General features: G+C 42.7%; 1 protein-coding gene across 2 annotated transcripts in view; it reads left to right on the top strand.

Moving 5' to 3' along the window:
• Window positions 1-12,138, top strand: part of NEURL1 (neuralized E3 ubiquitin protein ligase 1) — a 288,135-nt gene extending 275,997 nt beyond the window's left edge. For both annotated transcript variants that reach the window (XM_044297756.1, XM_044297757.1), the window contains exons 4-6: window positions 4,985-5,665; window positions 8,158-8,304; window positions 10,298-12,138. In XM_044297756.1, coding sequence (XP_044153691.1) covers window positions 4,985-5,665; window positions 8,158-8,304; window positions 10,298-10,539 — 1,070 coding nt within the window. In that variant the 3' untranslated portion in view covers window positions 10,540-12,138. The remainder of the gene's footprint in view (window positions 1-4,984; window positions 5,666-8,157; window positions 8,305-10,297) is intronic.
• The last annotated feature ends 4,669 nt before the right edge of the window (window positions 12,139-16,807 follow it).

Below are 16,807 nucleotides of genomic sequence, written 5' to 3'. Positions count from 1 at the left end.
CCGAACTCGGCCGTGCTTTCATGCTGAAAAATAAAGCACCAGCCTATGTGAGCTCCCACGGTCCCGGCCACCAGAGAGGCAGACATATTTTCCTCTAGCGTGCAAGCACGACCACCACTGCTGGATTACAGGGTGGCCGTAACCATGCAAACGAGCAGTGTATAATTTGATGGAAAACTTAATCCAGCCAGCAAAAGGAAGCAATATGGATAATAACAATACATTAGTAAGTGCCTTGTATTAGCTTTCTCTACATGAAGTGACAAAAAAAACACCTTTAAGGAGTGGCTAAAGGTGATGATAGAGCTGTGAGACTAATTGTTCCACCAGAGCATGGTGAGAGTTGTCATTTCATGGCAGGAGGAAGGCCACAAACTGCCTATTTCCGTCTTAGACACAGATAACTCCTACGTTTCCCTCTTTAGGTGGACATACCTGCAAAGGACATTGACAATGGCTTGTCCAGAGGTTGACAACCCTTTTTCGGTCTATGCTGCAGGCTCCTGTAGATGATGGATGTTGTAGTTCAGCATCTGGACACTCTCCATTTCCCCATGTGTTTATGTTGCAGTCACTTTACTGCTTAGGGTGGGTTCACATCAGCGTTATGGATTCCGTTATGGCTTTCCGTTATAACATGATTATAACGGAAAATAACGGAATCCATAAGACGGAAGTCAAAACAGAAGCCTTTAAGAGGCATTCCGTTTTGAAGCTTCATAATACAAGTCTGTGGGCAGCATAACGGATCCATTATGCAGGAGTCCAGTCCTGCATAACGGAAACCAGGACGGATCCGTTATGCTGCCCATAGACTTGCATTATGACAGAATGCAAAACGGAAGCCTTTAAAAGGCATTCCGTTCTGCTTTCCGTCATAATAGAAGTCAATGGGAATCCTAACGGTTCCGTCTGGTTCCCGTTATGCAGAACGGACAAAAAAGTCCTGTCGACAGGACTTTGTTTTCCGTCTTGCATAATGGGAACCAGGTGGCCTCTTTCACATGGGTGTCATGTTTTTGGCTCGGATAAGATGCGGGTGCGTCGCTGGAAAATGCGCGATTTTTCCACGCGAGTGCAAAACACTGTAATGTGTTTTGCACGTGCGTGAGAAAAATCGGCATGTTTGGTACCCAAACCTATTATTCTCCCTTATAACATGGTTATAAGGGAAAATAATGGCATTCTTAATACAGAATGCTTAGTACAATAGGGCTGGAGGGGTTAAAAAGATAAAATAATTGTACTCACCTTAATCCACTTGTTCGTGCAGCCCGGCTTCTCTTCTGTCTTCTTCTTTGAGGAATAGGACCTTTGATGATGTCACTGCGCTCATCACATGATCTTTTTTTACCATGGTGACGGACCATGTGATGAGCGTAGTGACGTCACCACAGGTCATTTTCCTGTGCACAGCAAAGATGAAGACCGAAGAGAAGCCGGGCTGCGTGAACAAGTGGATTAAGGTTAAGTTTTAAGGTTAAAAGTTAAATTATTTTTTATTTTTTTTAACCCCTCCAGCCCTATTGTACTAAGCATTCTGTATTAAGAATGCTATTATTTTCCCTTATAACCATGTTATAAGGAAAAATAATAAAGATCGGGTCCCCATCCCGATCGTCTCCTAGCAACCATGCGTGAAAATCGCACCGCATCCGCACTTGCTTGCGATTTTCACGCAGCCCCATTCACTTCTATCGGGCCTGCGTTGCGTGGAAAATGCACAAAGAGGAGCATGCTGCAATTTTCACGCAACGCACAAGTGATGCGTGAAAATCACCGCACATCTGCACAGCCCCATAGAAATTAATGGGTCCGGATTCAGCGCGGATGCAATGCGTTCACCTCACGCATCGCACCCGCGCAGAAATCTCGCCCGTCTGAAAGGAGCCTTAGGCTGGGTTCACATGGGCGAGATTTCCGCGCGGGTGCAATGCGTGAGGTGAACGCAGGTGAGGTGAACGCATTGCACCCCCACTGAATCCGGACCCATTCACTTCTATGGGGCTGTGCACATGAGCGGTGATTTTCACGCATCACTTGTGCGTTGCGTGAAAATTGCAGCATGCTCTATATTGTGCGTTTATCACGCAACGCAGGCCCCATAGAAGTGAATGGGGCTGCGTGAAAATCGCAAGCATCCGCAAGCAAGTGCGGATGCGGTGCGATTTTCACACATGGTTGCTAAGATGACAGTCTATTCACTGTATTATCTTTCCTTATAACATGGTTATAAGGGAAAATAATAGCATTCTTTAATACAGAATGCTTAGTAGGTGGTCAATTGAGGGTTAAAAAATAAAAATAAATTAACTCACCTCCTCCTTTTGATCGCGTAGTTACCGATCTCTTCTTACTTCTTTAATCATGAGCTGCCATCATGTGATGAGCTCAGTGACATCACCACAGGTCCTTTGACAGGTCCTGAAGAAAGAACAGGAGACCGGCAGCTACGTGATCAATTGGAGGAGGCGAGTTAATTATTATAATTTTTTTTAACCCTCAATTGACCTTCTACACAACACCGAACCCAAACCTGAACTTCCGTGAAGAAGTTCGGGTCTGGGTACCACATTGAGTTTTTTATCACGCGCGTGCAAAACGCATTGCACCCGCGCGATAAAAACTGAACAACGGAACACAATCGCAGTCAAAACTGACTGCAATTGGGTACCTACTCGCGCGGGTTTGCCGCAATGCACCCGGGACGCATCCTGAGCCAAAACGTGACGCCCGTGTGAACCCAGCCTTATGATTCCCATAGACTTCTATTATGACGGATCAAAAGAGAATGCCTCTTAAAGGCTTCCATTTTGACTTCCGTCTTATGGATTCCGTTATTTTCCGTTATAACCATGTTATAACGGAAAGCCATAATGGAATACATAACGCTGATGTGAACCCGGCCTTAGTCATCAGAAAAAATGTGAGGTCTCAAGTTGAAAATTTAGCAATGAGGAGATCCCAGGGACAGAGCGAGGAGCCTGCCAGGCACTAATAAAACAGAACATTGTGAGATTTAAGATTACATTCTAGGAACATTCTTACATCCAAGCTGCGAGGCTCATGTTCAGTTCCACATTAAACAGACTTCATTTAATTGAGCGTGTAACATACCTGGCTCTTATCTGGATAGCGTCTCGTTATAAGAGACTAACTTCTAGTCTCCAATTTCAGTTGACTGATTTCTCATTTTTTTTCAAGGGTAATAATGTAACTTTGGATGAATTCAAGACCGATCAGCATTTTAGAAGAAGAAGCTCCTGAAAACAATGTGGGAGATTTATCAAACTGGTGTAAAATAGTAACCCATAGCCCATAGCAACCAATTAGATTCCACCTTTCATTTTCCAAAGGAGCTGTGAAAAATGAAACGTTGAATCTGATTGGTTGCTATGGGGTAACTAAGCCAGTTCTACTTTACACCAGTTTGATAAATCTCCCCCAATATATGTATGTGAATGTATAAAATGTCCTACAATTCAGTCATCAGCTCTCCTGAAAGGCAGTGTCAGACTGGGGTTCCTGGGGCCCACCAGAGGAAATTATTCTTGGAGCCCCATCCCTATATCATTAATAATGTTTATTAGATTTTTAATCAAAGAAACAGACCTTAGTGGCAAGGGTAACTGGCTCCAAAGGCAGCTCCACATGTTTTTTAATCTCCTGGACCATTGGGGCCCACTATGGGATCAGAGCCTGGGCCCACCGGTGGATCCTCTGATACTCTGGTGGGCCAGTCTAAGCCTGCTGACATATCAGTAATTACTTGTATTAATCATAAAATAAATATGGCACAACGTAATCTGTGCATAAAAATTATTGAATTTTTAGGCTTCTCGACACCAGAAAGTGGCAAAAGTTGTAGGGCCAGATTTATCATTACTCTGACAGCTCACTCCACTTTAACATATGGCTAAAGTCAGTTTTAGCCAAGTCAGATTTATGATCGACCCTTTAAGACTGTAATAAATGTGGTTTGACGGTAGCAGTTTATCCGTCAGTAAGCAGCTTTACAAAAGTCGCACATCTTTATGAAAAAATTGCCTGTTTTTATGAAAAAGCCGCATGTTCTATTAAAAAGTCTCATAAGATAAGCATGGTCCTCACTGGAGTGAAATTGCGACTTTTTTGCGACTTTTTAAATAGTCCCAATAGTAAATCTGTCTAGAGATTCATTTACATAAGAAAACACGCCCACTTTCAGAAAATTGGCGAGCATAGTGCAGAGCAGAAAAAAGTCGCAAATTTGTGCGCAGTTTTAGCGTTTGGGACTTTTTTGGGGACTTTTTCACTCCATTATTCTGACCTGAGCTAATGATAAATCTGGCCCGTAGACTTCAGTTTCTGGCATGTGGCAGGGCAGAGATGCGCCTAATTTATTAAGAGGCATTGACCATCGAAGTGGTTCCTTAGATGCTCAATTAGGTTCAAGTCTGGAGAATTAGGGGGCCAGGGTAGTACTTGGAAGTCTTGGTCATGCTCTTCTAACCAATGTCGGACATTTCTAGTTGTGTGAATTGTTGCATTGTCTTGCTGGAATATCCCGTCCATCCCAAGGAAGACAATCAGCATGTATGGGTGTGCATGATCTTCAAGGATGGATTTATATCCAATCGGTTGAGAGCTCCTTCCACATGGATGAGTGGGCCCAGAGAATGCAGTAAACATCCTTCTGCTTCTGGGCCCCATACGCAGTAGGGTTCACTGAACTGTTGTTTTAGACACATGTCTGATAGCCCCCTGGGTGATTTTGGAGGTGAGCTGCTCCACTGTAGTCCGTCGTTCTGCCCTAGCGCACATTCATAGCCGACGTTCACCTCTCACATAAATGGCACGTGGTGCTCCAAAGCTTTACATACGTTCTCTCTCTAGTACTTGTCTTTGAGTTTCTCTACAGATGTCTACAAATCCATAACTTTTACAATATGTGCATTTTTGGAAAACAAATTTGATCATTCCAAGTTTTGTTTTGTTTTGACAGACAGTGACATCATCCCACCTGACTGTGTCCGGCCAAGGTCTTTTACTGCCATCCCCCGCCCATCCCTACGAAGAGAAACAGAAGACAGTCGTCTGTCCATCAGCTTGTGTGACCTGAATTTGCAGGAAGAAAACTTTCAGTCCATGACAGCGATGTGCCCTATACCACAGAACTCTCTCAACTCACAGCATTCCCACTTACTTCCATCACAGCTGGAGAATGATCTCCGCTTTCATCCGCTCCGAGGGGCCCATATCAAGACTTTAGATGACCAGACCGTGGCCAGGCTGGAGCACGCCCGAGAGGAACGGACTTTAGTGTTCACCAATAGATCACTTAGAATAAAGGAAACCATCTTTGTCAAGATAAACAAATCAAATTCATCAAGGTCCGGTAATCTGTCTTATGGGGTGACGTCGTGTGATCCCAGCACATTGAGACCAAGTGACCTTCCCTATAATCCAGAGTCATTGGTCGACAGAAAGGAGTTCTGGGCCGTCTGTCGAGTGCTGGTTCCTCTTCAGAGCGGGGACATCTTGGGGTTTGTGATAAACACAGAAGGAGAATTACATTTGAGTCATAATGGTGTCAGTACTGGAATGCAGGTCTGTGTGGACTGCTCACAGCCTTTGTGGATGTTCTTTGGTCTACATGGAGCCATCATGCAGATACGCATACTGGGTAAGAGATTTATTTTGATCCCCTCTAATATCTATACAAGCCCTGCCCTAAGCCCCCTGCTTACAAGACCTGGTCTCTAGTTCAGAAAAACAAGGGGGAAGATTTATCAAAACTGGTGCAAAGGAAAACTGGTCCTTCGATCATTATCCAAATATTTATCATAGACCGGTACAGGCCTCATCATAAATTAGGCGCATCCTCTGGCAGTCCGTGCGCCTAGCCTGAAATCTACAGCACCTCCGAGCTGCCGTAGATTTCAGTTTTTCTTTTACGCCAGAAATTAAAAATAAATATGCCGAGCGTATCGGCACTGTCCCCACCCTTGCTATGGCACTTCTCGGAAACACAGGGTTTGCTAATTTATTTACACAAGAAAACGTACTTTTTTTCCATAGTCTGCAAAAGTATTTTATTGCAGTCTATGGTATAAGCACTTAAACAATTAAATGTTCAGGCTCCCTAGAAGGGGGGGCCAAAAAATAAAGTAAAAAAGCTACAGCATGCAGGTAAACTTGACAGGACTGCTAACCCTTCAAACAGCTGATCCCCACCAATCTAATATTGAGGATAGGTCATCAATATTACACCACTGCACAACCTCTTTACAGGGGTTGTCTCACCTCATATCGCTAGGAAGGAGGGCTCAAAGTGAAGGACTGCGCATTCCTTCCTAAAAGAGCGCCGAAAATAGCCGAGCTGACTTGGCTATTTCCGTCAGCCCCCTAGAAGTGAATGGTGCAATGGCCGCGCTTGCACAGTGTACTTCCTATTCATTTCAATGGCACGGCCAACAATAGGCGAGCACGTCGCTCAGCTATTTTCGGCGCTCCCATAGGAATTAATAGAGTGCGGCCGTGCACGCACAGGGCGCCCTTCTTCACTTTGCGGGCTCAGTTCAAAAAATAGGGGAGGATCCCAGAGGTGGGACCCACACCTATCGGACATATCCTAGCCATATGCCCCCAATGTCTGAGGTGAGACAACCCCTTTAAGACTAAATGTCAGTAAGTAAAGACAAAACCCTGCCACTTATCAGCAAGCAGCAGTGAGTAGTATGCGAGATCTCCGCAGCATCACTTTAATAATGCAGTCCCCTTCTTATATTATTTACAGGGTCTGTTACAGGAATTACTAGATGATAATTAAGGCTGCTAACACGGTGCTGGTCAAAAACTCGTAAAATAAGAGCTAGGGGGGGTAGAAATGTGAATAAGCATAATTTAGCGTGCAATATTGTGGAGGAGACATGCATGAGACAGGATGTGGCCAGGACCACAACAAAGATCCAGTATCTCACAGTTTTCACTGACATCTATATAACCTGGTGCAAACGTTACTGCAAGGACAAATTGATGCTGCCAAGAGCAACAAGAACGTAGCTTGGGCAATCTGAGTGGTACCTGTGGGCAACAGCAGCTGTCCCCACCTGTCCCCAATGTCAGAGACGTTATAAACTCTACTGGTTTCCTCTTATATATATGGAAACTATCACATTGGTTACAATGGAGGCACCAACCCTGTGTCGTGGCGTTTTTTTTTTATACGATTATTGTCACCAGCCTAACATACAACATATACAAGCATGAGATTGGTCTGAACATACGTATCATGGTCTGTCAGGATGCATGAGCTGTCATTTTCATGTGTTACCCACGTTAATGATTGATTACTGGGATATGGCAGACACGGTCTGTGTAGCCATGTCTAATATAATCCGCCTGTCCTGATTCCATTTTCATTGGACCAGTTGCCTCTTTGGATTACTCACAAAGACGCTTTTTTCACGTGAATTGTGATCAGTCAACTACTGGAAACACAACTGGAAGGATTTGCGGGCAACATGACAAATAAAATATTATATTAATTATATACGTAGGTGATGATGAGCCTGAGATACCGCGTAAAAGTACCTTATTTTATGGTGTTTATAGTGGATGTATGAAATCATATTAGCTGATAAATGCAGACAAATTTTTGACCTAACCCCTTCCCTCCAGCCAGAGGTGTAACTTGACCAGCATGCACTTTCTATGAAACTGGTGTCTTCTTATGCGCACAAGTGTCTTTGGGCCCCTCAGGCTCCTGGGCCCGGTAGCGCCTGCTACCACTGCACCCCCTATAGCTACGCTCCTGCTGTGTTTTACTCTACATTTCAGAGAAAACATAGTTTAAAAATGATACTGGAACATGAAAAAGAGTCATGGATACTGCCGTCTTCTCCTCACCTGGCTCAGTTTGATAGGTTTCTCCCTATAGACAAAGCTAGAAGCGAGCATTTCCCCATTCTCAGCTCATTTTTAAAATGTTTCCAATGAAGTGCTGCATCATAGCTGTTTGTAATGAGGGAGCCTGTTGGGTTTTCTCCTGACAGGATCCCTTGAAGATATTAGAATTTTTGACTTTCATGGGTATTCCCGTCAAAAATATAGCATATCCACAGGGTTTTTGCTGGAAAAGTATTTAAATAATAAATCTGCTGCTTTTCTTTTCAGGATCCACACTAGCAACTGATCTCAGAGAGCCATCAACTCCAAGCTCTCCAACATCAGTACCAAACAGCCCAACAGCCCTGTTCAGTGGCAGCTCCGATCTGGTGCTAAACACTAGTGGCCCGGGAGGCCTGTGTAACTCTATAAATGGTGAGTGCTGACTATAAACTAGAAATATTTTGCATCTTATTTGTTTAAATACCCTTTTGCTTGGAAACTAGCATTTGCTAAGCTGGCGCTATGACAGTTTGGTTTTGTGTATCTGGGTCTGCATAGTGTTGGGTTTTCTAATGAACCTACCAATCACGGGAGAAACGTGTTAGGACATTCTGCTGCTTGAACAATCCGTAACCTTTAATTATTTCACCCATTTGTATTTTCTTTACCCCATACATGTATCAGTATACTCCTCTCTCCCCATTGAGTACACATACTCAGGAGCGTAGCTATAGTGGAAGCAAGGGAAGCAGCCGCTTTGGGGCCCGAACTCAGAAGGGGTCCACCCATGAGGAAGACTAAAAGATTTTATTTTCAGGGCCCCCTCAATGCCATTATATACAATGACCGTATAGTGACATGACATATAGTACATATGTGTTGGAAACTGGTGGAGCTGCTCCCGGGCCTGGTCTGAGAGAGCGATCTTGACTAGCCACATGAGTAGGGGTTGCAAAGGGGAAGGGGGCCGCCCAGTCATTTGTAGTTATGCCACTGCACATACACGTTTGGAAAGTCAGGGTCTCACTCCCCTTTTCTAAAATTCACATGCCCACGAATCGCTTGGTTAAAGTTGATGGACTTATGTCCTTTTTCATCCGTATTAGGCTAGTTTCACACTAGCGGCAACAAACTCCGGCAGTCTGTATCGGCGGGTCAACAGCCTGTCGGATCCGCGCTGCCGCTAGTACAGGCGTACCCCTGGACTACCGCTCCGGCCCCATTGACTATAATAGGGGCGCGCGGGAGTTCCGGCGGCAGCACAGCAAACATGCCGAGAGCGGCCGGAATAAAACTATGACATGTAACTATAGACCATGTTTAGATCACCCCTGTAGGTCTGATAAGTGTGTGTGGTAAGGACAGAGGTTCGGGCGGCCCTTGTCAGGGCGGATGCCCTAACTAGGTAGGTTGCAGCTAGGGCATACTAGGGACAGCTCTCCTAATGAGCAAATTTAGTGTTTTTACAATTTTTTGGAAGCTAATATGTTTTTATTTGCCTTTGGTTATCTTTGATACTAAAGGTCCTTTTAGACGGGACAATTCTGCAGGTGATTGTCGGGAAGGAACCATTCCTTCCCAGCCAGCACCTGCTCGTCAGTGGAGGAGACCTCTGCATTTACATGCAGCGATATCCTCCACAGTATGGGGAGGAGCAATTGCTAATGCCACTGCTCTACCCCATACAGACTCATTGTTTGCCGGCAGCAGAGCGTTTTTAGACACCACAACAATTTAGGTGCCTACACCAACAATTCAATCACCTGATGAACTAGCGTTCCGCTCGTACATCGGGTAATTGGCGGCACCCTTACACTGCTAGATAATTCGCTAACCAGCATTCCTATGAATGCTTGTTAGCGATTATCTGGCAGATTCTTGGCCCGTGGAAAGGACCCTTAAGGCCCCCATACACATTAAAGTATTGGATGACAATCCAATGTGTATTGGAAGCTCTCGACTCTTCCCTGATAGATGATGGGAAGAGAATGAATATTGTTGCCCAATCCTTTTGTTCTCCCTGGAGATAAGCCACCACCAGAAGGGCCTGGCAGAGGCTTTCTCTTCTCTCTCCACTGAATTGAATTAAATGTAAATGAAAAAGTGGTTTCATTTACCTAGATTCAATACAATGCAGTATTCCCTCTTTTAGATAAAAATAATGTTTAAACCTTTTAAGTTAAGGCCTCTATGATATGATAGTTCACCATTGTACATGTTCATGTATTTCATAAGTCATAGTTTAAAGATAAGAAACTCTATAACTTTGAATTAAAGAATGTAATAGACTTGACTTCTAATGGCTTCTGAGAAATTGTGAATTATGGGTGTAGTTTAATATACCGTATTAATGCAGTACTAGAGAAATGTACTATTGACTGAAATAGTAACCTCTGTAATGTTTCTCTTCAAAATTCAAATACAGGAACAGCTCCAAACTCCCCAGTAAGCATGCCCGAGTCACCGATCTCACCATCTGTCTCAGGATCCTGGAGCGATGAGTGTACCATCTGCTATGAAAACCTGGTGGACACGGTCATCTACTCTTGTGGACATATGTGTTTGTGCTACACATGTGGCCTGAAACTTAAGAAGATGAACAATGCCTGTTGTCCTATCTGCAGACGTATCATCAAAGACATCATTAAGACATATCGCAGCAGTTAGGGCAATCAAGAAGCTGTTTTCATCTAAAGCAACCTTTTACAATTTTTTAAGATAATCTTGAAGAATTCAAATGGACTTAAATCTGACAGTGTCCATAATGTTTCAAACACTAAAGTCAGCGATTCTGGAAAACAAGATATCAGGGAAGCATAGTCTTGTGGTCATCCATCATTCTTTTGAATACTTTGTATGGAAGTTTGATACGGATCACTGGAGCTTTTGGATTTTTTCATAATCTGAATTTAGATCTGGCAATCATATTGAAAGAAGTTGGAGATCCAGTTGGAGGCCAATTATTATAACCAAGAATATTAAGCAATACCACCAGACGTTCTCAAAAGTTTGTCAGAAGAGACGATGATCTTTTCATGGTGTGTAGGTGTAGATAATGGAAACTTTTTGTGTTGAAAATTACCGCGTAGCGAGGTTTGAGCCATAGTGGGTATACCAATGTTTTTGATGTCAACAAAAATTAATAGTGGTACATATTTAGATTAAATATGTGATAGCTTTGGTCCATTACAAAGTGTATTGTGCTGCTCTTGTAACTTGTACAATCCATTTTCATAAACAGCAAAAGGTAGATGAACAATAGGGTAATTGTGACTAAACAAATGTTTGCTGCCCCACTTCACCAAGTTACTTATCATCCCTGAAGTGCTGATGTTTTTCCTAATCTAACCAAACAATTGGGGAACTCAAAGGGGTTTTCCAAGAGTTAAACATTAAAGACCTCTTCCCTGTGTAGGCCATCAACGTCCGATCGGTTCTGGCTCTGACTCCTTTTACCAGGGCCGATCCACTGTTTAAACAAACGAATGCACTCAGACAAGTTCTGTAAGCTGTTCATAGTATACCAAGAACAGCACCGTCCATTGTATAGTGGCAATGGTTGGTAATGTAGCTCAGTCTCATTCACTTGAATGGGACCGAGGTGCAGTAAGGTCATGTGACCAATGAATGTGACAATCAATGCCCCTGCCAACAGCAGATTGGGGATGGTGCCAGGAGTTGGAACCTCACCAATCTGATATTGATGACCTATCCTTAGGATACAGTAGCACATCGATATTTATTTCCCGGACAACCCCTTTAATACAAAATAGAAATCAGAAAAACAAGCTACTTTTCCCAAAAAATTACATTGACCAAATCATTTTAATTAGTAACTGTTTTAGTTGCTGTATGAGGATGGCGGATGGAGTCTTTTTTAAATTTTTTGTACTTTCTAGTTTTTTTGGGGGTTTTGTACTACAGAAGATGTGATTATGTGACAAAAACGTAGTCAGTAATTGATAGGCCAGATGTATGCTGATACAAAGATCTGCTCACCTGTGGATGTATAGTTTATAATATATTTTTTGAGTTGGCACTGTGTAGGAATTTATGAATTTATGTATGACTAAGTAACTCAGCCTGGAAGTTGGGCAGGTGTCAAGTACACATTTTCAAAAAGTTCCTCTTTATGTCACATATAAACTCACCTAAAGAATTATTAGGAACACCATACTAATACGGTGTTGGACCCCCTTTTGCCTTCAGAACTGCCTTAATTCTACGTGGCATTGATTCAACAAGGTGCTGATATCATTCTTTAGAAATGTTGGCCCATATTGATAGGATAGCATCTTGCAGTTGATGGAGATTTGAGGGATGCACATCCAGGGCACAAAGCTCCCGTTCCACCACATCCCAAAGATGCTCTATTGGGTTGAGATCTGGTGACTGTGGGGACCATTTTAGTACAGTGAACTCATTGTCATGTTCAAGAAACCAATTTGAAATGATTCAAGCTTTGTGACATGGTGAATTATCCTGCTGGAAGTAGCCATCAGAGGATGGGTACATGGTGGTCATGAAGGGATGGACATGGTCAGAAACAATGCTCAGGTAGCCCGTGGCATTTAAACGATGGCCAATTGGCACTAAGGGGCCTAAAGTGTGCCCAGAAAACACCCCCCACACCATTACACCACCAGCCTGCACAGTGGTAACAAGGCATGATGGATACATGTTCTCATTCTGTTTATTCCAAATTCGGACTCTACCATTTGAATGTCTCAACAGAAATCGAGACTCATCAGACCAGGCAACATTTTTCCAGTCTTCAACAGTCCAATTTTGGTGAGCTTGTGCAAATTGTAGCCTCTTTTTCCTATTTGTAGTGGAGATAAGTGGTACCCGGTGGGGTCTTCTGCTGTTGTAGCCCACCTTTCTTTCCCATTCTGACATTCAGTTTGGAGTTCAGGAGATTGTCTTGACCAGGACCACAACCCTACATGCATTGAAGCAACTGCCATGTGATTGGTTGACTAGATAATCACATTAATAATAAATAGAACAGGTATTCCTAATAATTCTTTAGGTGAGTGTATAAGTCCATCACAAAAAGAAGGTGAGCAGTGAGTACTAATTCCTAAAGTAAAATTGTGGTAATGTACATTTTAAGGGTATGGCCACACAAGACTGTACCCTTAAAAACCTGTAGCAAAATATGCATGTGTTGCATGCAAATTTGTTGCAGATTTTGCTGCAGGGTTGCCATAAATGTTATCCTTTTCAAATTTGCAGCTCGGCTATTTTCGGCGGCCCCATAGAAATGAATGGAGGGCGGCTGTGCACCCTCTGTTCATTTTGCCGCCCCGTTCTCATTGTAGTTGCGGGTCCCAGAGGTATATTCACCCATTGTCTGTGATGGGAATACCCCTTTAATTAGTGTAGGAGCATCAAGTACTTTACTTAAGCACTTGACCAACCGCTGTGGGTGCACTTCTGAATTCAACTGTACCGCCATCCTCAGGATAGTCATACAGTTAAGTACTGTGGCAAGGCCAACAGTATTTTGTGCTGCACTATGGCATTGCTGGCCCGCCTACTTCTGTTGTCTTTCCTTGCCTACTTATGCTGGCCCTATCTACTTGTGTTGGGCTGTTTTTTTTTTCCAGGGCCTCTTTAAGTTCCCAGTCCGTCCCTGCCCATTGGGGCATGTTTGCTAAGACTGGTGCTCTGTCCAAGTGGTGCACCACACTGTGAGAGTAATGTCTCGTGTTTCTTAACATGTCTTCATATGGTTTCACCTTTGACTAAATATTTCTAGTGAGGAAAGGGATGGAAAATACTAGTAAATTTGATGCACAGCATTTGACTATAAAGAAACTTTATGCCATAAAGCTGAGATTAAAGGGGTTTTCCTCAGGATAAGTCACCAATATCAGATCAGCGGGGGCCAACTCCCAACAGCTATTTGAACAGTGTCTGGTGAGTGCCGAAGCTTCTGCCTAGGTCGGTGACATCACATTCGCCGGTCACATGGCCAAGGCGCTGCTCAGTCTGTGCTGCAATATCAAGCATCCAACGTACGGAGCTGTGCTTGGTAAGCTGTGAGGATGCCGAGGCACTCACTGGAGCTCTGCGGCCTCCTCAAACCGATCTAAAGGATAGGTCACAAATATCTGAATTTTGGAAAGCCCCTTTTATGCATTGATAAAGCCCTCCCATTGTTACATTTCTGTAGTTCATGGCGTTCATGTGGTTACAGTCCTGTGCAAGGTTCAATGGTGTCTCCTGGTTTTCAAAATTGGTAAAAGGAAAGGAGCCATATCTAGACAAGTATAAAAAGGATTTTAAAAAATGTAGACACTTTCATTCAGACATCATTTTTTAGATTTTTTTTTTTTTATTAACTACGCTTCTGATAATTGTTAAACAAAAGGATATTACTGCAATAAGACATCAATGGTTATCCCAGACAGCCATGAGTCTGGAATGTGTAAAGGTTTTACTAGACCATTCAAGAGGCAGGTTATTTTTTTTTTAAAGTATTTTTTATTTAAATCTGTGGGTTTATTTGTTCTCTAAGGAGGACATTTTGCCAATAGCCTTGAGCAAAGTAGTTACTGTAATGCATTGTATGCCTGTTTTCATCCCAGATTGCTTTTCCGAAAAGGCTTTTTTTAACCCCCGACATCATTCACTATTATCTTCAGAAATTCATTCAGAGAAGCAAAATGTGAATGTGCCGTTTCATTCCGGTACACTTAGATCCAAATATTATGACCAAACACAAACAGAACTATCTACTCCTTGCCCTCAGATTCCCCTAAGGTTCCTTATGAAACTGTCTCAAAGTGATAACTTTCTGCCTGTAGACATGGGTTTCAACAGACAATCGCCTCCATTATTTTAATCTTTTCCATCTTTACTACTGAACATTCAAGAAGGCATCTAAAAAATGTAGCTGGTCTAGTTGAGATTTCAAAAGAATTGCCCAATTGATGCCCAGAATACATGAAAATAAGCCAGAACCCTACAATACCTCAGACTAGGACTTTATAGTAACTAGTGAAGATTTATGTGAGGCGATAACTCCTAAATAAGAAGGCTTTTTTCTTAGGATAGGGGTAAAATCAAAAATATTTTACATGGACAATTGTACTCAATGTCTAAAAATTATGTAGGTCACCAATGTTTTGGGGCAATTATTGTTTAAAATGACTAAGACTACTTTCACACAGTTCTCTAAATCTGGCACAGCTGGATAGTGCTGCATGCCCACTGGACCCATTGACAAAAATGGGATGCAGCGGGGATTTGGCCAGACAAAAATTGCTCCATGCAACATTTTTGGTCAGGCCGAATCGCGACATATATGCTGCGTAGCGGGCAGTTCTCTGCCACTTTCCATTATAGTTAATGTGGTCCGCCTGCCGGATTTCTTTGACGTATGTGAGAAACTAACCTAACAGTAATTTATTTATTTACTAAGGCTTGGATAATATCTGATTTGGAGGCTCCATCACAGATTCCATAAAAAAATCCAGACAAAGTAGTGCAGCATGCTGAGCAGTTTTTTTTCCTATAAAATGACAGCAACCCGACAGTCCCAATTGCACTTAAAGGGACCATTTGTGCCCATCATTTGACAGATCTGACAGTATCATTATTTTTGTTTATCTGTTCCTGGGATGGAACAGAAAAATAGAAATTCTAGCGGAGATGTAAACCTAACCCAAATTGTATGGCCAACAATCCAATCAAGTCTATTGCCTCGGCCCTCAAATTGGCTGGTTCCACTATGGGCAGGTCATGTTTATAATAATGTCTTCTACTGTCTATAGTAAAGCATGCTGGTCAGTTGACTTTTTGCGACAGCTGGGGAACTACAGTTTGGATAGTACCTGTAGGAAGGGTATAACATTATGGATTAAAGTGGATTATTTTGGGGTAAAACGCACCATCCCACCCACTTTATATAGACTTTATTGCAGTGGATATGATGGGTCTGACCTTCACACACTGATATTTGCTGAATAATATCAAACTGAAAGCTCTGCAGACCATAAAAGTAATTATCCGAATAGCAGAAAATCTTATATCCTAGGAGCAGAACATCCCTCTTTTCCATGTAGCATTTAAAGGTAGTTAGATATCATTGTCATTAGAAATGTGCTGAGCTAAGTAACTAGCAGCATAAGATAAGGTGGATTGCCTTACCTGGGCCTTACATAAATCTACAGTACAAAGAGACATTGGATACATGTTGCGGCCTCTGTATTACCTGACTGTTCCAGTAAAAGTTTGTAAGCCATTTTGAATTTTAGAAAAACCGAAAGGGGTTTGCAGTACAGTATGACTGTAATCTATTATTTGTAAGACTAGCTATGGTACACATGTAGCTTGTTTCAAAAAATCTCCTATGGTGTACTATACACCTGGAACTAGTGACATCATTGACACTGTGTCACATTGATGTCACCAGGTTCAAGTAGTATGACTGAGGCAAACTATAGTCAAATGACATAATTGGCTCATTCCAAGAAAATGATTAGTACCTAGTAGGTTGACATAGACAATGCTCTGCTAGCCCAAGAGAAGGGAATGGACTGGTTGGCCGGCGTGTGAACTACGTGGGGCATTCAGGGGGACTCTGGGACCCATCATTCTCATCACGTGCAGTCAGCTCCCCAGCTTTGGATGATTTTTGCAGGGTAATCCATATAAATGTGATGTCACTGGTGACATCACTGACGTGTCATCTCAATGATATCTAATGATCCACACAGGTGAATGTTGATCAGGTCACCCCAATAGTTGGTTGTATCTTTGTCCTGTTCCAAGGCTTGTTGAAACATGAAACATTGCCTCATATGGAGCCACATTGAATAAGTGGCACTAGTGAGACGGTCCTCTTTCTCTGGAAGATATCTCTTTACATAAGGTGAAGATAGATGGTAAACTTTGAGATGGACTACAAAACATAGTAAAAACA

Source organism: Bufo gargarizans, chromosome 6, assembly GCF_014858855.1.
Source record: "Bufo gargarizans isolate SCDJY-AF-19 chromosome 6, ASM1485885v1, whole genome shotgun sequence".
In the NCBI taxonomy this organism is placed as follows: domain Eukaryota; kingdom Metazoa; phylum Chordata; class Amphibia; order Anura; family Bufonidae; genus Bufo; species Bufo gargarizans.
Note: the sequence above shows the minus strand (reverse complement) of the source record. Positions and strands in the feature narration are given on the sequence as shown.